The sequence below is a fragment of the Ammospiza caudacuta genome, chromosome 3 (genome assembly GCF_027887145.1).
Source record: "Ammospiza caudacuta isolate bAmmCau1 chromosome 3, bAmmCau1.pri, whole genome shotgun sequence".
Lineage (NCBI taxonomy): Eukaryota > Metazoa > Chordata > Aves > Passeriformes > Passerellidae > Ammospiza > Ammospiza caudacuta.
The window spans coordinates 76833115-76858743 of NC_080595.1; the positions used below are offsets into that span (position 1 = coordinate 76833115).

General features: G+C 40.5%; 1 protein-coding gene across 1 annotated transcript in view; it reads left to right on the forward strand.

The window, feature by feature from the left end:
* The first annotated feature begins 625 nt into the window (after nt 1-625).
* The window catches only part of LDAH (lipid droplet associated hydrolase), a 111899-nt gene continuing 86895 nt past the window's right edge, over nt 626-25629 (forward strand). The window contains exons 1-2 of the mRNA XM_058801935.1: nt 626-722; nt 15892-16044. Coding sequence (XP_058657918.1) covers nt 15897-16044 — 148 coding nt within the window. The 5' untranslated portion in view covers nt 626-722; nt 15892-15896. The remainder of the gene's footprint in view (nt 723-15891; nt 16045-25629) is intronic.

Here is a 25629-nt window from a genome sequence, read left to right on the forward strand (position 1 = left end):
AAACAGACTGGGGAGATCCAGATTAGATACTAGAAAAAAAAATTCACTTTTAGAGTGGTCAGGCATTGGATTAGGCTACCATTGGGGGTGTTTAGGAGGTGTCTGGATCTGGTGCCGGGTTGATGTGGTTCAGTGGTTTTGGGGTTGCAGCAGCAGCAGAGGACTGATGGTTGAACCGGATTACTCCACCTTGGTGATTCTACAATTCCAGCCCTCAAACATACTGAAAGATAAGCCTGCACTTCGCTACCCCCTCCACTGCCATTTTTTAGGCACCCCAGCTTATTTTGCTCTTTCAAAACTACCTATTCATTTTCTCCTTTGCCAGAATTTCCAAAGAAACCGTGACCTGTGAGAAAGAGTGAATGACAGGCAGGAGGAAAGCCCCGAGACGCGCGTCCCGGGATGACCTCCCTCTTCTCTTGCTCCTGCCATTCCCAAGCGGGCGGCGGGCGCCGGAGGCCGGGCGAGCACGGCTGGCTAGGAAGGGCTGGGTAGTAACGCTGGTCCCCTCTCTCAGAGGGGTCGCAGCCGCCACCCTCACGGCGCGGGCGGCGGGCGGCGGGCGGCGGGGGGCGGGTCGGGCCCGCCCTCAGCGCGCCCCGCGGCCCCGGCGGAAGGAGCGGCCCGGCCCCTCCTCGCCCGCTGCTTCCGCCCGGTGTCGGCAGAGACAGCGCCGGCCGCCGCCGTGCCGGGAGCTGGAGAGCCTGCCAACGGGGAAGGTAAGTGCCGCAGCGGCCCTGCCCTGCCCTCCCCTGCCTCCCCTGTGCCGGGGCCGAGAGCCGCCCCGAGCCCGCGGGCCGTCCCTCCCCGCCGCCGTGCGGGGCTGACCCGCAGCCTCGCCCAGCAGGGAGGTGCCGCCAGCCCGGCTGTGCTGGGTGTCAGCTCTGTTACGGACCCGTTGCAGCGAATAGCGCTGGTGATCTCTAGGCGTTTGCTTGAGGATGGACTGACACATCCCATGCCGAAAGAAACGCTTCGTGCGTGCTCCCTTGACTTGTTTTGTCATGGAGGAGACTTCATGAAACGAGTCCTAAGTGGTGTCTCCTTTTCCAGAAAATAGCTGAGGTGATGCTATTCGTGGTGTTTATTTCTGTGTGTTAGCGCTTATTCCTGGGAAGCATCTCTCAGAGCTGAGTGATGCTTGTTATCTTGATGGCGTGTTATAAAACAAGAAACGAGGGAAAAGTCTCTGACCTGAAGGGCCTATAAATAGGAAAAGAGGAAAATAAGATTATAAATTCTTAAAAGCTAGAAGTGAGATGAGGTTTTTTTTTAAGCAGAAAGAGGCATATTTTAGTAGAGGAGATACTGGTTTGGAAAAGCAGGGCGTCCTGCAGGCTCACACCCTCTTTCCAAACCTGCCAGGTTTGCTGTCACTGCTGCATCTGGGGCATCATCACTGTCATCACCCACCTCCATGCCTGTATTTACTACACAGGAGAAGAGATGCCTGTGCCAGACAGGGTGAGCAGCAGGTTCAGGAAACAAGTAAATGCTGGAATGGAAATGTGCAGTGAAAGAAATTAGGATAATGATGAAGGGCTATTTGAGGCATAACAGTTGTTGAGAGCTTTCTTAGTGGTAAGTTTTTTGTTGCATTGCAAAAATTTAGAAACAGCTTATTTTCTTGACACTTAACTATAATAATAAAGCCTTGAATGACTTGGGTGATGCAGACTCTTATTTTTTTAGGTGTTGAATAGTCCTGGCCCTCTGGGACCTTATGGTGCCCAGTTGAGGCCTGAGAGTCCATCCGCATGGGCCTGTGTCAGAATCTGGACGTGAATCTGTATTCTGTGTGCCTCAGGGACTAGAAGCCTTCAGTTACTGATTGTGATTACTGCAGCTTCCTATTTTCTTGTGACATTTGCTTATGATGTCGATGAGGGAAGTTTACACGTTTACAGACCTGGATAAGCGGTGACACTAAGACTTTATACCTTCCATCATGGAATTACTACAAGGTTTATGTCAAAGCAGTCAAAGTCAGTGAATATGGATCTTGGACAGTACACTAAGCCGATGCCTGTGAAACAGGCAAGCATGTATGGTTCTTCTTTATGTAGTTCCACACTGAGTATCCACTCAACTTGCAGTAAGGTGCAGTCCAGGAACTTTCTGGAATAGATGTGCTGAGGTCTTAAAGAGCCACTGTGGATTTCTCCATCAACACATCCTTGCCTTTCACTCATAGGTACCTCTGGTTTTCCAAACATCCAGCCTCAAGTAGTTCTGTGGGCCAGAAATCCACTAACTCGCTAACATCTGTTAGTTTTTGGCACACTTCCTGCTATTTCTACATGGCATTATCTATTTCATTTGATTCACAAGGACAATTACAATAAATTGTGTATGTGTAATGGTAAAACAAAATTTCCAATATGACTGGCCAAGCCAAAGAACTTGTCAGTAAATTTGACAAAATTTACCCTACAGCTTCCTAATTGTATTGTTTTCAGTGCTGTTTTTTGGTTTTTTTTTAGTTGATAGCTTTGATTTCTTTTAAATGAAACTTTATTTTCCTGTTCTTGGGGTTTGTTTTAATGAGGGCACTTTGTCTGGAAAAAGGGGTGGTCCCAATTTTGTCTAGCTTATTTTTATTGAGTATTAGAATTTCAAGGTTTCAGCTTTAGAGCATGCTATGTATGCATTTGTACAGAAAACCTGTTTGCAGGATATGAAGGACAGGTAGTTTTCCCTTACTTAATTCAGGCATGCTCTTAATAGCAATGTGACTGTTTTTTCTGCAAGTGACAAACTGCTGTGTAGACACTGAAATGTTTGACAACACTGGATTCCAGTTTACATGTTGAATGATGACATTTAGATGTCTTGTGAGGCTTGTAAACAACTTATACTGGGGGAAGTAAATTATTCTGGTAAAAAAAAATCATAATAGGAAAAAACCGTGTAATACGAAATGTTTGAGCTTAAAGAACAATTAAGTGTGAAACAAACGGCAGTTTTCACACTAAACACAAGCCTGAGTATATAGTCACTGGTGAAATGAATGAGAACTGCTTGTTTAGCTCGATGGGGTTGCACAACCACCTCATGTAGTGTGACAGCACCTCGTTACCATATGTTAGGTAATCCTGATGTGCCAGAACAATGTCTAACCAGTGATGCTACAACTTCAGGTTTGGCAGGGTTTCTTTCATCATTATCCTTGTTTCTTTCTTCTATTTTTGCTTCCTCCTGCTGCTACCATGCTGTTCACTTGGTTCTTTCTGTTTTCCATCTCATCTCTAGCTTCTGTTTAGATTCTGTTCCCATTGTCTTTTGTTTAGAGCAATTATTTATTCAAATCTTTAGTTTGAAAAAAAAAAAAACAAATCACTTGCGATACAGACTTTTTGCAGAGTCTGAAATTTGGAATGAGTATCAGGCGATAACTAGATTTTTATTTGAAGCTGTGATGAGCACAGGCTTTGTTCTTGTATGTATTTGTTCAAAGTCATGAGTTATCAGGATTTAGCAGAGTTATCTTGATGGGAGGAGCTGGGCTCTTGTGCAAAATGCTGTAATAGAGTAACTAGAAAGTTTCCTGGTGTGGTGAGGAGCAAGCTGCAGTTTTCCCAGCATGGTGAATTGTCTTTGGATCCTCTTGTGACTGGAGCTGTAGGTGTGTATGTCAGAGCTCTGCGATGTGTAGGCCTTCCTGCAGCAGTGGCTCTGGAGAAACCTTCCGGCTCCTGCTCCACTGTGTCCAGCCTGGCTGTTCAGTTCCCTGCCCTGCCCTCCTGATGGGCAGGGCCAGTGCTTCTTCCTGGGAAGGACTCGGACTCCAGGCCTCACATCAGTGGTACAGACAGTTACATTGCTGTAGTGACTTGGAAAGGGATCTGATGCTGCTGTTATTCGTGTCCTCTGATCATTGCTTCCTTCTCCTGTTTGACCTCTGTGTCCTTTGCACAGAGCTCTGTACAGTTTGCTTTCATATCTCTGCTTGCAGTGCCTTCCTAACTTGTTTGGGTGAGTGGATGATATCAGAATGGACAGCTGGGTTGAGAGGTTACTGAGAATGCAGCTGTGACTAGTAAGTTGGTCTACCACAAGTTGATGGGATTTTGACTAATTCTTTTTTGTCCTCATTAGAAAGGAAGAAAACCAGCAGCAGCTGGAGAGCTAAGCTGAAGGTGGGATAAACAGTTGACGTAAGAACACACACAAGTTGAAATAATAAATGAGAAGAAAACGGTGTTTAGAATTTGGAGCATATTTTTGGTTAAAGGAGAATAACTAACCTGGAAATATGGAAGAAAGAAAGAAATAAGGGATACTTCTGCATGAGGATTTATGCTGAGCAGCATAGGAAAAGATGGGGGAAACCAGATCAAGGGCAGTGTGATGCTGATTGTACTTGTGGACTTTATTTTCTTTTTAATTTGAAATCTGCTTATGCTCTTTGAACTTTGCATTACTTGACAAGACAAAAGGAAGAGTAGTGCTCTCCATGAAGTGGTGAATCTTAATCTGTGATAGGAGGTGGAGAAAGAGTTATCAAACATAAGGGGAAAGAGATTTGCTTTTTTCTGCTTTTTTGCCTGTTATTATTGCTGCTGAAAGATGAATGTTTCTTCAAATACTTAACTTCTGGGAACTATGGTTTTTTTTATGTTTCATTGAATGTTGGGCAGGTTACCTGTATTACTTAAACATCTGTCCAACAGAAATGTGGGACCTGTAGTTCTTTTGATGTAGGAGAAAAAATACGAGTACAGAACATATGGTTGAAGAGCCAAAAAGTTTTTTGGTGTTTTTTTTTTTTTCTTTTGAAAAGTTCTCATTTTCCTTAGGGATAGTAGGAACCACATGGTAAAGAAGCATCATCTTTGTTTAGTGAGCAAGTGTTTTTTCCTCAAACTCTTAGACCACAAGCAGGCTTATTTGCATGAATATTTCCTCTCTCTCAATGCTATCTTCAGTTTCTTCTTGTCCATGTGTCCTTGATAACCTGTACCTTCACTCTTTTTTAAATTTTTTTTTTGCACCATATTTTGATATTTTTCTCTCTCCTTAAAAGCAATATCCTGTGAAAGGCCATGTCTTCTTCCCCATAATTCACATTTCTTCACTTTTGAACATGCTTTGGTTTGTGTGGTGATTTGTATTGAAGTTTAAAGGCCAGGGATGTTTCTTCTCTATCCAAACATAAGCATGATGGGTTCTTGTTCATGAAGTGTAACATTCCCACCTCTAACTTCAGGCAAGTTTTAACCCAGTCTTCAATCGTGGTGTTGCATTTCAGTTTTGCCCACTGCCTCCCAAAATACTGATGTTCCACAAAATTCTAATAAACAAGTTGCATACTTTGCAAACTTTACTATATTTGTGACAATTTTTTTTCATGCTATCCATTCTCCCTTTGATTTTCTGGGAGAGTCTATTTACAAGATACTCTTGACATGAGTCTGCTGTCTTTGAAATTTGTTGGTCAGAAGAGACCTGGCATAGTTTTGTTTTTTCCCTGGAAACCTTTCTTACCATGTAGACATTGTACTTCAGCAGCAACTTTTTATGTTCTTTCACGTAGATACTCTATTTGACTGTGGTCTTTTGCTAACATTGCAGTTTAGTCTCAGAATATAAAGTATATTTATTATACCTACATGTTATTCATGCCTACTACCTTCTGTTTATTCCCCTGTGAGATTTCAGTTTTAAAAGCCCTGTTTTTTCTCTGGATCCAGTACTTTAATGCAGTATTTGGAGGGACAGAGATCTTTGAAAGTTACTTTATTTCACTGATAAATTTCAGTACTGCGTACAAATGAGCAGCTTTTTCTACCTTTAAGACTAGAAGGTTTCCCAAAACCCCACTTTCTGTTCTGGAAAATGCTTCATACTACACCAAATGAAGCCATCCTATTTGCTTTCATGCAAATGAAACTATCATTACTGCCTAGTGTAGATTTGTTTCTTTAAGCAGCAGCTTTCTTGCTCATTTCATTTTAGGTCGTGGACATTCTTAGTTTTATCATCAGGCCTGCACTGACTGGGAAATTGGGAATTTGCTGGGAGAATAGCTACCACTTTCTTGTAATCTGTGGGATTCCCAACCTTAATTTTGCTTATGAAGTTACTTAAGGAAAAAACAAACCAAGATAAAAAACTTGTACTTGTTTAGGGTCATTTTCATGTTGGTAGCTCTCAACAGTTCACAAACAGTTCACTTTTGAAAAAGTGAAAGTTACCATCTTGTTGTGATTAAATAGAATAGCAAGACATGATATGTAGGACCTCTTCCACTGTATCCTGAAATCCACTTTTAGAAAGTCATGTCTTTATACCTTTGCATACATTTGAGGTGTCTGGTATTGTGTGAAGCCTCGGCAACCCTCGGCCACACCAGAGTAACTTCCCAGGGTTTCCTCCATGCTCGCTCTCACTCCAGTGCTCTGTGTTCTGTGTTTCTAACCAAGTGTTAAACTGTGATAGCAAATGGAGGAGCTTTGATCTAGCTGGTAACAAAGGACATGGACTCTGCTCTTGGAGCACTGGGCAAGCATAACTGAGGTTTTGTGACCTTTGTTAAGCTGAAGGTCTGTGATTGCCATAGGAGAAAGAGACCAGATCAAACTTAGAGCGATGTTGCCAGAGCTGTAGTGAAACATATCTGCTTGCGGTGTCAAGTGCTGTAGACCACCAGTGGATGCTTTCAGAGGTGTGGCTGCTTTCATAAAGGCTCCATAAAGGTTCATGAGTGTGCCTGATCCCCATGGAAGTCTTTCATTTGCTTTTTCACCTTCTTGAGAGTAGCGAGGAAGTCAAGGCCAAGAGTACTGTAGTAGTTCCATTATGATAATTAGCAGAAGCTCTTTTTTTTTTTTAAGTCATTAGTACATGCTGAACTTTTCAAAGCTAAAACTCGCAGTGACATACAAAGATTGGTTGCAGGTTGTGATGGGCTTTCCTAATCCATTTTCCCAGGGTTTAGATCATCTTATCTGTTGAATAATTTTGTGCCAGGCCAATGTATCATTGTAGGATCTGAAAATGTTTTCTGATTTCTTGATTCCCTAACTCCAAAACTCTTTGAAATCATTTCAGAGCAAAGCACCTTTTTGGAATAAGGTTGGTGGAAAATGCATTTGTTCCTGATTTGAGTCTTCAAATGGATCTTTCTAAGCTAACAATTTTTTGATTTGTGAGTCCTGTCCTGCTTTGATGAATAGCTGTCTCCATAATTGCATTTATAATGTTTAGCAGTGATATGTACACCTTGTCTGGTAGAAAATGGATACCCAGAAGCTATTTTCCCTGCATCTGTAACAGCGGGACTGTGCACACTTTCTTGGTCATTGCTACAAGATTATTAATGGTAGTATCATGTTACAAGGTCTTGCAGGTAGATCCAGTTCTTCAGACGAGGTTTCTCCCGTCTTAGGTCTATGCACAGTCCCCCATATGTTGTCTCTGAACTAGCTTCAGACTTGAGAAGAGATACCAGTTTTCATTTTGCACTTCAGCTTGTTATCATTACAACCCTAAACATGAGTAATATGTACCCCATTTCCACATGTGTGACTGATATTTTTATACAGTCTTCAGTGAAATTCTCCCAGCAGTTTTACTCCTTGAGGGAGTGGCATGGGGGAATGACACAGGAACAAAACAAAGTGAAGGCCTTGTATTGCTAGCTCAAGTGATCGCTAAAAACAAGGCTTCCTAATTACTTCATTGGTTTTAGAGGAAAGCACTGTTATTTTGTATAACTATGTTGCTTCGATTGATGTGTCTGCAGTGTAAATTTTTTAACTTTGTTCATTTTTACAAATAATGCCTAACAGTTTTTATTTACTAATTCAGAGCTAGCGTGAAAGGGACTTGTATACGACTTTGACAGAGAATTGCGCTGGAAAGTACAATGAGAAATGTTTCATTTTTATGTGCTACTGGCTGCTGCTGCTGCTTTTCTTACACAGAATTGGTCAAGATTTGTGACTGATGTCACAACGGCTTGCAAAGCCTTTGGCCTGTGTTTATTGTTTTCCCTGAGAAAATCTGGCATCCATTGTTTGTTGTTTGTCCAGATAAATCTTTGATGAGATCTGGGCATCGTGTGTCATGTCATAGCTCATCTCTCACATCACAAAATCCCCACTTCCCTTGTTCCTCTCTTTGCAGTTTTCTTACCAGGTCGCTCTGTCCCTTTCTAGTTCCTAGCTATGAGCATGTAGGTTCCAGTCTGCAGATCAAAGAGCTTACATCACGTCTGGATGATTCTCCTGTGGGAGTAATGTAGAAATTGTCAGAGCCTTAGTGTAGAAGGCAGCTGAAGGAATCTTGCTGTTTTTCCAGTTATTCTTTTACATTCTAGTGTTGAATTCAGTCACATAAAATCACCTATTAGGGCAGGGTTTCTTTTTTGTCTAACCTGGTACAGCTAATCAATAGAATACATCTACTTTAGTTTCCTATATTTTGAGATCCTTGTTTTATTTCCTGCTTTTTTTTTTTTTTTTCTGCTGTTTTAGGGCCATAAGAATTGTAAAGTGTTGATTTGTGGAAAACTCTGGAGAAAACTTAGTCTGGCTTTCTGTTGAGATCAAAATTATGTTTTGTCCAGCTGAGTCTTAAAAACCTCCAAGAAACATTCTGCTGTCTTGCTAACCAGCATCCATTGCCTTCTTAGCAACTAGTTTTTTATGATGCCTTGGGGTGTCAAGACACAACTTGTGGCTGTTGCCTCTTGTTTTACCATCTTCCATTGCAAAGAAAGGTTTGGCTGTGCTGCTTTTGCTGGTCTCCGTCAAATGGCTCTAGGTTGCAGTTTGATTGCAGCATGGGAGACTGAAAAAGCACAGTTCACAAAGCTTTTCCTCTAGCCTAGTTATTTACTTGACCCTTCCAAGTTTCCTTGTGTTCTTGATGTGGGGGGCTTGAACAGAGCTGGGCTCAGTGTTGGAGGTACGTTTCTGATGAAAATCCTGAGTTTTGTAGGTACCAGTATTGACCCAAGATTACTTGACAGCTGGCAGACAGTAGTTGATTATCTTTTAAGCTTGTTCAGTTACTTTTCAAACTGTGCAAGTCAGTTTATTCAGCCTGCATTTCCTTGGCCTAGAAAAGAGAATGCAGTGGGAGACAGTGCCAAAATTCTTAATAAGGCGGTGTGCATTACATTTACATATTTTCTTTCGTTCTTGTGGCCAGGTATTTTATAATTTAGGGCAGTTGCATTGCTTAGTATGGTTTGCTCATGGCAGACTGGTCTCTTATTCTGTTTTTATGTGATCAGAGGAACTTACACAATACATGCTCCTGTGATTTTTCCTGTGGAGTCAGTTGAGCCAGAACTACCTATAGTGCCTTGGGTGCTCTTTCTTGCCTTTTCTGCTGGAGAATAGCTATGATTTTATATACCTTTTCATCCTTAACCATCAAGACCTCCAATGATTTACACTGGTTTTTGATAAACAGTATCCTTGCAATAGACACTTTATGGTGTATCTAGTCCAGTCTCATGAATTTACACGCATCCAACTTTGTAGGTTATCCCTAACATGTAGTTCAGGTCCTTTCTCAAAGAGGTCAAAGCAGGTCATGTTGCTGAAAGCATTGTCCAGTTGGGGGCTGTCCTGCCTTTCAGGGCAACTTGCATTATTTCATAGTCCTAATTGTGCATGTAGGGGAAACCTTTACTATTGGAATTTCCTTCTCTGCAACTTTTGACTATTTTTCCTTGTCCTTTGGACATACATCACATGCTTCAGCATCCATATCATCTAATTGGCTTTCTCTAATACATTGATGTCTTGTTTGTCTGAGGAGTCCAAAACTAGACACAGTTCTCCACATGCAGTCTTTCCATTGCCAAGCAGCAGGAGATACAAACATTCCAAGATTGCAGGCTATTCCTTGTGCAGCCTTGTATACACTCGAGCTTGATGGTTACAGGGGCTCATTACTGGCTCATTTTCAGCTTTCTAATAATTTGTGTCTTTTTTTAGAAAGCCACTTCCTAGCCTTTGAGCCCCCAGTCTATTGCTGCATTGGGTTGCTGAACTCTTGGTGCAGGACTTTCTATTTGCCCTTGGCTTTCATGTAGTTCCCACCTTTCCAGCCTGTCAGGATCCATTTGGATAGCAGCCTTGCCCTCCAGTGTTTCAGCTGGCTTGTCTTCTTCCTCCCCCTGACATTTTGCAGGACCCTTCTGAGAGTGGCTCCTGTCCTGTGTGCAGGTGTTCAGTGGAGACATTGGACATTATTGCCACTTGAAAGACATCATTGGTACATTAATGCTTGTTTCATGTTCTTGGGTACAACTTTGAGTGGGATTTATTTTATTTTATTTTTTTACAACTTTCTGTGAACTAAGATGAGGTTGACTGGCCTAGAGCTCCCTGGACACTCTAACCACGATGGTTGCCTTTTTTTGCAGTTTCCAGACATGTTTTCCAATCATAGAATTGTTAAGGTTGAAAAAGAGCTCTAAGATCATAGAGTCTGACTGTTAACCCAGTACTTCAATGTTCATCACTAAACCATGTCCCCAAGGGCCACATGTACACATTTTTTAACGCTTCCAGGAATTCTACCACTCTCCTGAGTAGCTTTTTCCAATGTCATTGTAACTTACCAGAAAGGATAGAGAGTGGCCTCACAGTAGCCTTTACCATGAGCACCTTGGGGTGTGTCTCTTATGATTTTGTGGAACCTTTTATGTCAAATCTGCTGCAGTTGTTCTTTCTCCTTTATTTTGGTTTCTCCATTGTTTTATGCAAGTTACCTTTGCCCTTGTGGTTATGATTACATGTTTCACTACAGCATCTTGCTTCAGAATAGGTACACCAACCTGTTTGTCCTGTCTTGTGATTGAATAGTTTATATGCCAGATATCCATTTAATTACTCTGATTACATTACATGGTGCTTGTCTGAGTTTGTGATAACTCTTTTATTGAGCACTCTTTAAGTGTCGATCAAATTTTGTTATTTCCAAGTTATCTTTGAAATAAAATGTCAAGTCCAAGTAATAGTGTAGGATGGAGCAGTTAAAATATGTTCTCAGGAAAGAGGCATAAATAATTATCCCGATGCTTGCAAAGTTCACTTAGCTTTACTATCAGCATTTTACTTTGGAGTCAGTTGAACCAAAGATGAAAAGAATTGGTCTTATGGCAGAGGTAATCTGCCCTTTGTGGATACCTCTATTTCCAGGTACTCCTGTCAGAAAAAATGACTGCAGGTGGCTTCTGGATCAGTAGGGAGACACCTGAATACATGTGTTGGTTTGCAGGTGCACCTGCATGTCTTCATATGTTTTTACTATGGTCTTTGTTAGCCAGGAGAGGATTTTTCTAATCTGGAGGTGGCAACCAAGAAACTGATCCCACAGTTATTCCCCTAATCAGTTCATGTAGTGACACCTAAGGCTTTGTATCCTGTAACAGGAGTTTGTTTTGTGGTAGACACCCACATTAAGGGTGTGTTAATCTGGAGCTAACGCCCTGTGAATCGAATATTTCAATAGTCTAACAGAAATTTTTACACTAGATTAAGCATTCTTGACAGAAGCTGAATTTCTTGTAATACTTTTCCTACATTAGGTTAGAGAGTTTATGTGCAGGGGTTGAAGAGAAGGAAGAAAATACTTATTGGATGTAATAATGTCTGGTTTCTTAGGTAGATGCATCTCTTTGAGTCTTGTTACCTTTCTCCTTGATAACTTGTGAAACTCCCACCAGTCAAGTTTGTCCTTCTGTCTGCTTAACATTCTTGGAGCTGCTGTGGCACAAGCTGTGCTCTCTCTGTGGGCTGAGAGAGCCAGTAGGAGCCTCATCTCTCGAAACCTCTGCCTGTTAAATCTGTTTGGAAATTGATAGACTGTCTTATGATATTTCTAGGGGAAATGCAGGCAATTTGTGCCAAAAATAGATGCCTGAAATAGAAATACTGTTCTTCAAAGCTTCATTTAGGAAGGAGGAAGGAGATCCAAAGGTATTTTTGGCTATTATTGATTTCTTCTTGAAACAGGTCTGAATAGTATTCTGGGAGAATATCCACTATATTTCCCCTGTTTTTCTCTTCTGTCCATTTTTATTACCAAAGGCCGTAAAGTTGTGAATTAAAACTTAACAATAAATAAAAAAAAATCCCTCAGACACTGCATAGAGTTAATACAAAGAAGCCAAATGGGATTGTCTCAGACAAGCAGTTTTTCAAATAACCATTTCTTCTTCTCTGGTGTGCAGTCGTCCTTTCACGTACTGCAACACTGTGTGTTTTTGAAATTATGAGTTAAGTTAAAGACTGGACCAAAGCCACAACAACAGGTCTGTGTGAACCTGAAAATCCTCCTGTGCCAGTCCAAAATGTATTGCTGAGTTTTCTGTTCTCATTGCTTAACTTCTGACCTTAATGTTGCAAATACTTCCTTTGAATGAAAAGTTGTTCCATTTAGATTTGTTATGTGAAATCAATTCAGAATGAAAATATGCAACAGATTTTATTGGTTGTGATCATGATCAGAAACTTTGTCCAAAACCTACTTTCTTGGGTAAGAACTAGTTACTTTTGCTTCTTGGATTGTAAACACCTCAGAAAAGGAGTGACAACTTATGTTTACTGTGGTTGTTGATGTAACTGGATTTCTTTGTTGAAACTGTTCTTGGCTTCTTTCACCTGTAAATAATGAAGAAATACAAGCAGGGATAATGCATTAAAATGTGCCTCTTTATAGTTTGGCAAAAATGACTTTACTTAGATTTCAGTCACTACAAGTTAGATAATAACATGGCAAACAGTGAAGTAGTAAAGGTGTCTACATAATCATTAAAAGAACTTTTTGGGGATGCTGGGGTGAAGTGGGCAGATGGGGGTACAAGGTTTCATCCAGAGAATTTTGCTGTAATTGGCAGCATTGGCCAGTTCTGTTCAATATTTTTATTGACGATATGGATGAGGGCTTAGAGTCTTTTATTAGTAAATTCGCTGATGACACTAAATTGGGAAAGAGTGTAGATCTGCCAGAGGGGTGTAGGGCTCTCCAGAGAGACTTGGAAAGGTTAGACGCATGGGCAGAATCAAACGGGATGAACTTCAATAAGTCCAAGTGCCGAGTACTGCACTTCGGCCACAATAACCCCCTGTACCGATACAAGCTGGGGATGGAGTGGCTGGATAGTGCCCAGGTGGAAAGGGACCTGGGGGTGCTGGTTGACAGTCGATTAAATATGAGCCAGCAGTGTGCCCAGGTAGCCAAGAGGGCCAATGCCATCCTGGCCAGTATCAGAAATGGAGTGGCCAGCAGGAGCAGAGAGGTCATTCTGTCATTCTTCCCCTGTACTCGGCACTGGTGTGGCCTCACTTGGAGTACTGTATCCAGTTCTGGGCCCCTCACTTTAGGAGGGACATCGAGTTACTTGAGCGTGTCCAGAGGAGGGCAACGAGACTAATAAGGGGCTTGGAACACAAGCCATATGAAGAGCGACTGAGGGAGCTGGGGGTGTTCAGCCTGGAGAAAAGGAGACTCAGGGGTGACCTCATCGCTCTCTACAACTTCCTGAAGGGTGGCTGTGGTGAGCTGGGGGTCGGCCTCTTTCTCTAGGCAACAACAGACAGGACAAGAGGACACAGTCTCAAGCTGCGTCAAGCGAGATGTAAGTTAGAATTAAGAAGGAAATATTTCACAGAAAGAGTGGTCAGATACTGGAATCATTTACCCAGTGAGGTGGTGGAGTCATCATCCCTTGAAGAATTCAAAAAAAGACTGGATGTGGCACTTGCTGCCATGATCTAGTTGAACAGTTAGAACATCGACTGGACTTGATGATCTTATAGGTCTCTTCCAGTCTTGAACTTCTGTGATTCTGTGATTCTGTGATTAAAGAACACTTCTCCCTTCCCTCCAAAAGTGTTTTCTGTTTGTACTATATTCAGGTTTGTTCATGGTGCTACTTGTTAGTTCAAAACAAAACATGTTCTGTCTTTTCTGCATTGATTGTTCTTTATATTAAACCTTTCAAAACCTCAGATTAAAATTTGCAAAAGTAAAGAAATATTGTTTATTCAAGTGTACTTTTCTAATTTTGTCAAGTGTGATTACTTAAAATTTGAGTCAGATCTGTTCCTTTTAAGTTGTGTAGCACTGAGAATTTTTCAGTGACTATTAGTGAGGGTAGTGCCTCCCACTTGATAGTGCAGCAGACCTTGTAGATCTTTCAGGCTTTGGTTTACATGCCTGAAATTTCACAACCTGACTAGGAAATAGAAATTTCACAAACTGACTAGGAAATTTGTGTCCTTGTACTCAAAAATGAATAGTCCTTTTTCACTAAGCAAAAATAGTTGAAAACATAATGTTATTTTTAACTATGCTTTTGAGAGTTAAAGAACTTGCAAGGACATTCAAGCACTAGTTATTTTTGGTATTTTTTCATTTGCTTGCCTTCAAACAGCTTTCAGATTAATTTTCTTAGTGGACAGTATTGTCCTGGTTTAGGGCAAATTATTATTCTGTTCATGAGGACTTGCTATTGGTGTTTCCTTGATTACTGATGGGTGCCTGCAACAACCAAAATATCACAGGTAGAGCAGTTATTTCTGCATGTAAAGAAGTTGACAGTTCCAGTGCCTTATACAATACTGTGCAACAATGTCCTAATATTTCGCTTTTCAGGTTACCACAGAATTCAGGGAGGTCAGCAAATGACAGATATTCCCATTATTTTTGGCTTCTCAATTGATATTGTCCTGGTTTAGGGCAAATTTGTTAAAGAATCTGCAAAGGAGGGCCCCTCCAGAAAGCAAAACCCACACGGCCCCTGCCCCCAACCGGTTTGGGAAAAAAATTCCTTGGAGAGAGGCGGAAAGAACCTGTTTATTTGACTGGCACAGCACCCCCCAGCACACAAAATGAACAATACCCGATGACACCGCTCTGAGAAAGATGACAAAATCAGAAAGTCTCTTTCGGGGGTGGTTGCTCTGTTCTCAGTCCCTCCGGCGCTGGGGCAGCTGCTGCAGCCGAACGGTGCAAACCCTCGGTGTTCCCAGTCCCAGTCCGGAGCAGGTTCGAGATGGTCACAGGAACAGGAGAGGAGAAACAGTCCAGGAAGGAATGTGGACTGTTTAGCTAAACTAGCTAATAAGCAGAGGCCAAAGCAGAGCAGAAGCAAGAGCAGAAAAGGGAGCAAGCAAAGCAGCAAGCTGAAGCAAGAAGTGAAAAACAGCCCTATGTACTGCTCATCTCTGTGTCCCTGAATAAGGGAAACCCAAACAAAACTTCCACTCTTCAGAGCCGGTCTTAAAGGCACAGAACAAATGAATGGGGATACAAGCATCATAACATCACCCCAGGACATTCCACCCCTTATCCCCATATCATCAACATACTACAACACATCATGCATTATTCATACAAAATTTCCATCTGTTCCCCCAAAATTACAAGCAACACCCATCATGCCTTCATCACATCCCCACACTGGACCACTGAATTCAGGCCCTATATTACAGAGCTGCAGGATTCCCCCTTTTTCACTTAAACCTCCATCTATCACTTGCTCAGACCTTCAACACTTACACATTTCCTTCTATCTCATGTCTGTATAGTTTAATCAGGACAAGTATGAACAAGAAATTTAAAATATTTGCCTTTAAGGTAGAATAGAGCTTCTTGTCCAGTTCACCATTGTGTATTTCTGAGACAGAAACTGAAAGATGATGCTTTCTCTCATATAGTAGCAACATGTATCACCTTCTCCAGCCCCTTCAAATATCAAATACTGAACTGGGCCTTATATTGCTGGAAATGACAGCTGTTGGGGGAGGGGTGGTTTGGCTGGGTTTTTTTGCAGTTATTCTGGGGCAAGGCATAGTGACAAAAAGACAGCTCTGTAAGTATTGACCTGTTATAACAGTATCTTATTCTGCTCAACAGCAAACATGAGGTCAGAAGAGCCAGTGCCCTTACATGAAGAATTTATCTACTGTTGTGGAGCTGCTACCCATGTCTTAAAGTGTGGGCCCTGGAAAGACCTCTCAAAAGATGAAAGTAAAAATCTACCCAGGCTCTTGTTCATGATTATTCCTGGTAAGGGTCTTTTTTTTGTGTTTGAGTCTAGAAGTTTGTTGATTGAAAGGAGTATGTCCAGTTCTATTTTCAAAATTCTCACTGTCTAAGTGGTAAATTCTGGCTCGTGCACGTGGCCAATAACTCAATAATACTACAGTGGTGAAATTTCTTTGTTACATTTGATTGCTACTGTTACCTTTATTTTTAACAGTGCAAGAAGGCAGCACTTAGAAATTAGGATGTTTTACTCACTTTCTTCGTGGTGGTGGTTTACTGAGAGTGTTGTGGGCTTTTGTTTGTTTTCATTGCTCTTCTTCTATTTATCTCTTGCACCTTGAAGTGTTACTGCAATGTCAGCTGTGTGCCAACTGACAGATGAAAGTTACAGTATTTGAGGAGAAATTCTAGATCCAGTTGTTTCTTTTAGTTTTGGGTTTTTTAATATGAAAATTTTTTAACTTAGATTTTTACACATGAATTTTAATGCTGACTCTCTTGAACTCAGTGAGTATTGTACAGCTCCTAATTATATTTAAATGTGGCTGTCTTAAAATGAGAGCTCTAAACTTGCCTTTGGCATATGTTAAAATTAATGGAGAAGTTCTAAGTTTGTTGAAGTCTACCAATGAACTGTAGGAATCCTGATCTTAGCAAAAGTAAATCATGAACCCACTCAAGCTGTGACTCTTTGACCACCTTAGAGTTTGCAGATTTCTAATGTTTATTTTTTTTGTTTATTTGGATGTTCTGGATACTGTTGTTATTTCTCCTAGAATGAGTGGTACAAATAATGACTTTTCTGAGTCCACAACTTTGGTTCACTGTTAGTGGTCCTAGTGGCCATTTATGGGACTGTGTGTAGCTTGGTCTTTAGTGGTGAAAGAGAACACAGGTCCAATTTTTCAGGTTTTTTTTTTTTCAATGTTTTGGAAGGTCCATGGAATATTTTGTGTTAGTTTCCTTGGGCATAGTGATTTTATGCCTTTGCCTCCAGGAGCTGAATAGTAACTTCTTAAGCCAGTGACAGTGAAGTTTAAATTCTTTTCTTAACTGAAAAGAAGCCATCTATGAGTACATGTTGTTCCTGTTTTGTGGGGAATGACCTTTTAAACCAAATACACTGTGCAGTATCTCTTCAGTACCTCTCTGGAGGTATAAGCCTGATTTCATGCTTTTCAATTGCTGCTTTCTCTCAGTTGTGGAAGGTTTAATTGAACAGCTAAGTTTAGAGTTCCTTTTCCCCACAAGTTCTGGAGCTTTCACCTGTCTTCAGACTGACACCTTCTGTTTGGGGTGATAGTAGAGGCTGTAAATCTGTAAAGCTAGATTATATCAGTGGAAAGATATGTAGGAGAGGAGCACAAAAGTAAAACATTGGCATCCAAGGCATGGTACCTCTGCAAGGCATGTAATTATTCTGTTCAAAATGTACCAAGTCACATACATTGCATGGTCTCCATATTCATCACAGGAAACTTTTAATGCAAAAAAAAATGTAGTGGCAGGACTACATGGAGCTGATTTCTTGCTGAACAGTTCTGTGAAGACTCGTTAATAACATCTTAAGATAGATGTTCAGAAATAGACATCAGTGAAATATTCAGTGTACTTCTGTCATGGTCTTCAGTCTTTTGCAAGCAGCTGATTTATGGTTTTGCTCGTATTTCAGAATTATGTTGGTAATAAGCTGGAAGTTCTCTCACTGCAAAAACAATTTAAGACCTCAGCAACCACTATAATGCTCTCTTCACTTTAGGTGCCCAAATTCAGTAGTGAATAAAGTTACCCAAGCTTCTTGCTGTGCCTGGCAGGGAGCTTAGTGGGGCCTGGCATAACAAAGTGCAGTTTTGCTTCTCATAAAACAAATGGTGAGGTTTTTTTGCTGCTGTTGCATGCCTCATTTTTAGCTTTCAAGGAAAGGCTTATCTACAGTGCAAAAAACGCAGCCTTAGGAGAGATATGGACATTTGGTCAATATGTTCATGTACCTAAAAATCAGGATTAGATAGCATTTCCCTTGTGCTTTTGTAAATTCCTGAGTATTAAATGTGGAGCCTTTCTGGAGTCCAGCCATTTTCACACTTGAATGGCATGTATCCATGGTTGAGATTGTTTATGGAATGGGGGAAAGAGGGGCAGAAGGACAGCTTGGTACACAAGTCAAGGAAAGCAATCTTCAGACAAGGGCAGCTCTGACTTTAAAAAAAGAGAGCATGCACAGGCAAGTGTGAGTGATCTGAGCTGAAGGTGGTTGGTCCTGCTGCATTTGTTACTCTGTTCTGTGTATTAAACTGCTCTGGTACATCCTTTTCCAGTCCTAGTGAAATTCAGGCATATGGTTTTGTTAACACGTGGTCAAACCAAACAGAGTTGTGGGTGGGTATTGAGAAAGGTGACAAAATTCTCAGCTTCTGCTGGAATTGAATTGTTGCAGGAGATTTGAGAATAAATCCTGTGTATTTATTTTTGGTTTGTGTGGATTCCTCTCAGGTCCAACTTAGCTTTCTCCCTCTCCCCACTTTTTTAAAAAAATACTTCCAAAACATTCTTCTACTCTGAAATCAATGACTTAAAATGAAACAGGATTCTGCCTCTTGAGAACTGATAGCTCACTGTGCTTGAAGCAGTTGAAAAAAAGAGCATGCAGCAGGATTTAATCTCATTTAACTGCAACAAGCTAATTTTTTTTGTTAGTGGCAGTGTGAGTGAACTTATAATTTTAATAAAGCTTTACTGTATTAATTGAAATGTTTAATACACACTTTGTTTCATAGCATTTCTTCTTGTGTCCACAAAACCTCTGAATAGGAGTAATAATGTGTCTACTAAAGTAATGACTGTGTAGAAGGTCCAGTTTTTCCTCAGTCTAGAGTATATGCATATACTTGTTTGACTTTCTGAAGATAAATTCTTTTCTGTTAAAATTGATAAGATTTACTCATGAGAGTAACATTAAGTGTGTACCAGATGGAGGATCAGGTATGTGGTTTTCTGGATACGTAGGTGCAATGGAAAGAACAGGAATTACTGTTTTTCCTCTTGTGTCCCAAAGGACTGTTTTCACTTTTAGAATGTTTGTTTAGTGTAAAATTAGCAGTGAAATACAAAATCTGCTACAGCAATATTTAACATGTCTTGTGTTCATTGAAAACCATAATCCACAAAGTGTAATGGAATATTTTTCTGTTTTAATAGTATCTATTTGTGCCTGTGTATTTATGAAACATTTAGTCTTGTAAATACATGCAAATTTTAAAACCACTGTGCTGTTTAGCTCATGACATTTTGCTTTTCATCAAAGTTTTTCTTGCATTTAATTGCAGGGGTACATTGGGATACCTTTGTTTCAGGCTTCCTCATTTGTGTTACCGTTGCTGTAAACAAGGCAATTTTGCAATTTACAATCTTGTACTTGGTAAACATATATAATGTAAATAGTTGGTTTTTTTTTTTTTTGTGGTAAATCATGTTACACAAGTTTCATTCATTAATATACAGAAATAATTTCAGAATCTGGTTCTCTGGCCTGCATTCAGAGTATTCCCTATGCTTTGCCAAGTTTCTTGATCTGCCTGTTTGCAGTTGAATCACTGCTGGGTTTTTGGATCATGTTACTGTTTTACCAACTTATGCTGTCACTTGATGATGTTTAAGGGCTATGAGGACTTAAGCACACACCTTTTTCAGGTATAAAGATATTTCTTCTGAACTAATTCTGTGAGTCAAGAATTGATTGTGCACAACAGAAATTGCATATTTGGATTCTCATCTCTTAGGAGCAGTTACGTGTACTTATATCAACAATACTGCTTCACTTGATGACTGCTGAACTATTTTTTAGCTGTGAAAGCAGAACAAACAATTTGTCTGGATTATGACAACTCTTTAGTATACTCTCTCTTGAGGTGAGAGTTCCTGTTAGTTTTAAAATCTTTAAATTGCCATTTTTAACTGTAACATACGGACTCTAAAAAGCTTTCTGTACCTTGTCTGGCTTTGTCTTCACCTGCTGTTTTACTTAAGAGTCATCACCCTCAACACCTGCATAAGGAAAGTTATAATAAGAATCACTATGTTAGAATACTTCTCAATAAAACTAATTGTATAGTCCTAAAGCTTAGTTTCTCTGTATTTTGTTTCTTTGGCTCCTACCAAACCAGTTTCTTGAAAGTTATTAATTTTTCCCTCTGCTCAGCTGTTACTGGAATGAATTGTTCTTCAGGAGGGTCTACTGTCACCACCGAAACCAAGGGGTAAAAGCATCTATTTCCTCATTCAGCAAACTGTGTAAAGCATGTTTAATTCTCTTCAAGTTGGTTTTAGAATGGGCATACAAAATTTATGCGATTGAATGCCCTTGTTGGTACAAAATCTTCCTGTTGTAACTTGGTCTGCAACAACTGAAGTAGATGTACTAAGGGCTCTCAGTATCAGCAGATGAGCTTGCAGTGTGTAGCTTTTGGCAGCCTTAGCCAGGATATAATCTGGAATCCTGCATGGAATCTTGGCACCTCGTGTGGATGGGTCAGACTGTTTATGTGAGGCAAAATCTGATTTTGGAGTCAAGACCATGAAGTTACTCGGGGAAGATACTTTATCTTCTCAGACACTGCTTTCCAAGTCAGCAGCCAGGGTCTCCTCCCCCAGCACATAGCAGTGTTCATGATTTGCCTTTGAAATGCAGCTGGAGGAAAGGGAATGTTGCTGGCAATGGACAGACATATTAGGAGGAAAATAGATTTCTTACCTCCTGGGCAAGGGGTGTTCTGGGTCATGTGTATTTTGTGCCTAAAGGCACTGACTGAGCTCCAGCAGCAATTCTGTGAACAAAGGTGAGAACCTGTTCTGTCTGAATGCATTAGGCAGTTTTTTCCTCTTTCTGGTTTTGTGGTTGGTTGTTCTTATTTGAAAGAATAGTACCAGAGCATCATCCAGGAAAAAAAGTCTGTCCTCATGTTCTCTGCAGTTTTGTCACTACTAGCAGGATTATGAGAGCCCTTAGGAAGTTTGGGTTGGAGGGTGTTTGTTTGTTTGTTTACTTTGTCTTGGTGATTTGATGGGTTTTCTTTGGTGGAGGGGGAGGTGAGGGGGTAGTCAAACTGAGTCCAATGACATGACACCTCATTCAGAAAGGGACTCTAAGGCCCAATTTCACCCAGCCTGATTAAGCAGCTAATTCAGATGCCGAAGGAAGGAGCATAAATTTCTGGGTAGTTTGTAGAACCAGAGGGTAGGGATGGCACCATGAGTATTTCTGCCTACTGAGGAGTTAGGTGGCTGCCCTGAGATGTGAATCTCCAGCTGTGAAGATAATAAAGACTTCAATGTGTGTGCAGCCTCCTCTGACTCTGCATGAGCAGGGAGGAGCTGGACTCACATCTTAGATGATCCCTTCCAAATTCAGTGATCCTGCAAATGTGACCCCTGAACTGGCCATCTAGTCTCCATGTGTGGATTCTTGGTTGTTATTGGGATACTTTCAAAAGATAGTAAAATCTATGGATAATCTTAGATAAATACTTGATAAGAATTAGTCATCCTTTCAAAAGCTGTATTTTGCTTCACAGCTGTACTGAACAGTGAAAACTTTTAACAATGAAACTGGGTTTGTTAAGTGTTGGGAACCAAACAGAATTAAAAATTGGTAAGGAATGAAGTATGCTACTTAAATACAGTATAAGCAGAGGATGCCAGAAGAGGGAGCTGTTCTAAAGATTAGGGAAAAAAAAAGTGTGTTTTGGCAAAGTGATTGCTATAATAGCCAGATATATCATACTACAGGCTTCACGTTCTCCTCTGAATGCACAGGTAAGCATTGACTGATTCTCTACTGTATTATTATTAGAAAAAAATAAAATTAGTAGTTTTATAAGATCATGTTACAGTGATTAACCAGTTATGTTAGTTGTTGAGGGTCATACAAATGCCTTTTATTTGCATTAGGAGGAGTGAGGTAAAGCAAGTTAAATTAGAGCAGAGAATATAAGATTGAGAGTGCTGGGGCTTCTGTTCCCACCTTTCCATTGGGTTCCTTCTTAGTATATGGCCAGTCATCCTCCCAAATTGTGTCCCAAAGCACCAAAAAAATCTTCATTCACATTTACAGTATTTGTAATTACACAATAACCTAAACTTCTAAGCTAGCATTCACAGCTAACACCAAGTAAGTAAATTAACATAGAAGCACAGCTGCATAGAGTGAGACAACAAATACTTCCTCTCTGGAATGTTTAAATCATTGACCAGCTCTATGGGCAGCTAAACTCTTACTCACTGTAAAAAATTCTTGTGCCAAGGCAGGTATCACCTCCAATGTACAGCAATAAATAGGCAAAGGACATTAAGGAAAATAACTCATCACATAAAAGTACTTCAAGTCTTTTTTAAAAGAATCATTCATTTAACTTTGGATTTGGGGGGTTGAATTAAGTAATGCTTCTACATGCAATGAGAATTTTTAGGTGAAATTCTGAAAGTGTAAGTACACTAAAGTGTAAGTACTTATGTTGACAAAAGCTCCAGAGGTCCCCTGTTCATACAATAACACTCTTAATCCTGTATCACATATTTCTGGTGACCTAAAGCTGAGGTTGTTTCTTATGTGGATGTTTTCCATGATATTAACATTGTACTTGATGTGTTTATCTTTACCTACCACTACTAGTGTAAGGTACAAGTTTTCATGAGTCCTATTGCTTTTCCTCATTTTGATCATGCCATCCCAAAGAGAGTAGTGCTTCTGTTGTCCTTCTTCAGCTGAAACAATGGAACAGAGAAAAAGGAACTTTTAGGTGTTCAGAAGTGAAGAGGTTGCTATTTTACACATCTGGTCCAGGGAATCAACTAAAAAATCTTGTTTGGTTGAAGTCTTGGCTCTCTTGACAAAGCCTGTGGGGGGTTATGGAGCTCAGAATGGCAGCTAGTCCAGCTGGCACACTTGAGCCACATGTGGCTGATCAGCAGGAACTGAAAAAAGTCTGACTTTTGCATCTGATTTGTGTCCTTATTGTATGCTGTTCATATCCAAACAGCTGAGCAGAATGCCTTCTGTGTGTGCACAAATACTCTATTTAGGAAGAATTTCTCTTTTACATTTTATCTTAGTAGCAGCATTCATCCATTCTGTGATATTTGCAGTGCTTGAAATTAAACTTAGTTCTGCAGATACTGTACTTGACTGGATTATTTACTATAAAACATTGTTCCTTACTGCGTGGAGAGGATGGCTGTGAATCTGCAGTGCTTTCCTGAAGAGAGGAAGAGAAATGCTGTGCTCTTTTATCATGGCCTCACCTGCAGCATGGGGATTGAAGCAACCACTTGATCTTTGAATGTGTTATTGACCTGCTGGGCTGCTCATTGCATTGGCTCAGAGAAAACTACCTGGTGGTCCTAAAATTTTCAATAATGTCTTTCCCTGTACTCCACCTCTCTGTATTATAATCTTACGTGATCAGCATAACATAATTAGAATTTTCCTGGAAAGTCTCTACCGTTACCTGCTTTGATTAGCAGGTAACATTGAACCTCTCTTTAGATGTGGGTGGCTATTGAGGAGACTGGCCATTCATATAGCTCTTGCCTTCACACAGTTGTTAGAACCATGATGTTAGGTGTAAAGCAGATGTTCCTGAGTGTAAAGTAGTGTGGAAGTTAGAAACTATTTGTAGAGTGTTCATTAAGACTCACCAGACAATGGAAATCCAAGAGATTATTGCTTGGAGCACTTAAAAAACTTCCTGAGGCCATTATTTTGCAATTCAAAATGTTTGTCAACAATACTGGCATAAGGTATTCCTTTTCCCACCATGCTGTGCCATTCCACCCCTCAGTTATGCCAGAACAATACTTTGAGAGATCATGCTGTGAATTAAATAAATACATACATGTATTTCTGGGGTCTTTTTACAGCTGGAGCAGTTCCCTGTTTGGGTTCACAGCAGGGCCCCACAGAGCTGTGCCAGTGTAATTCAGGGGCTGGTGAGCCGTGGTAGGAGGGTGGGAATGATAGGCAGGGGGGAAGGTGGGAGTTCCTTCAGCTGGATTTGCCACAGAACCTTCTGTTGTTAAGTTATGGTGTCAGTCCCCAGCACTCAGCACATACATGAGTTCACATGCTCTGTCTGGAGATCTTGGCAAGAGCTGGTGCCCCACCAGCCTCTCCAGGTGGTAGTGATTCCCTGAGAATGCCTCTCCCTTGAGCCATCTGCTTTTGTTTCCACTGCAGCCCCAGCTGAAGCTGCCAACTCCTTACATTTGACCCTGAGTTCTCAGATTCTGACACCCAGAATTTGTATTTTACATTGAGATGAACTTTTTCCATTTTTCTGAGTAAAAGAATTGGCTTTCCTACTCTCCAGTAACTGGTATGGGGGATGCAAAAGTCATCACTGAGAACAGACTACACTGTAGAGTTAAAGGTTTGTGCCCCATAACAATGAAGGTAGAAGTACATAGAGTAAGATAAAATGTTTTTCCCTTTCCCTATGATTGGTCTTCTTATCAGCAGGTAAGGAAGTAACAGCACAGTTTTTTATTTCAGTGAGACATAAACACTGCAAAACAGTTTTTATTCTTGTGCTTGTATGGGGTATATGTCATTATATTTTGTGTGTTTGCACTTTGCACAGGAGAAAAAGCATACACACAGACACGCACAAATCAAGAAACAACCCACCCATATCTACCTGATATTTCCAAAGCTACTCCTCCCAATTTTTCTAGCCATTTCTTTAGCTCTAATGCAAATATTCATGACTTAATTACAAGATCAGCCTTGTTTCCTCAGGTGATTGTGCATGTAAGATACTGTAAGCTGGAGTTGTTTGTGCATGAAAATTAAAGTATTACTAGGCACTGATTATTTGGTTTGTTTCCTGTTTATAAAATGTGAATAAGTGCCACATGATCCTCCCCTTTACTTATTGAGGTAAATAGTTTGACTTCCTGAGGACATTTTTTGTAGCACATAATACTAATTTGTCTGTACCTGTTTGATTTCTGTTTTCAATCCACACAAAACTTTGAATATGTTAGTGAATTTTCCCTAGGCTTTTTCTGAGACATAGTGGATGCCAAAAGATAGCAAAATAAAAGCTTGGCTGAAGACATGCATGCTTGTAGAGTACCCCCTGAAGTAAAGGTGTGTGTTCTATCTCACATTATATATTAAAAATTTTGATTCTTAGGACACTGTTCTTCATTATTTTTGCTGCTTCTGGACTACTTGTTTGTGACTAATATTTTAAAATATGGTGACAGTTGTGCTTTGTTTACTGGGTCAGCCCACGAGCTTCCATTGTCTTTAGAACAGAAAAAAACATAGTCTTTCATTAAAAATAAAAACTTCCTCATGCAGAGAGGAGCCTGTAGGTCAGATCTAGGCTTGAAATATGCCATTTTTTTTTTAATTTCCCAGTGCTCCAGAAGTAACTCTGATGGGGGCTTGGCACAGTTGAGCTTGTTAAGTTTGAGAAGGCAGAGTAATGACAGGATGGTTGAATGTCCAGCTGTGTTTGACAGTACTTCCCTCCACTAAATCTGGGTGGCAGATGGGACTTGCTGAAGTGACTTACTGAAATTTCTCAATCCACAGCCTTCTTT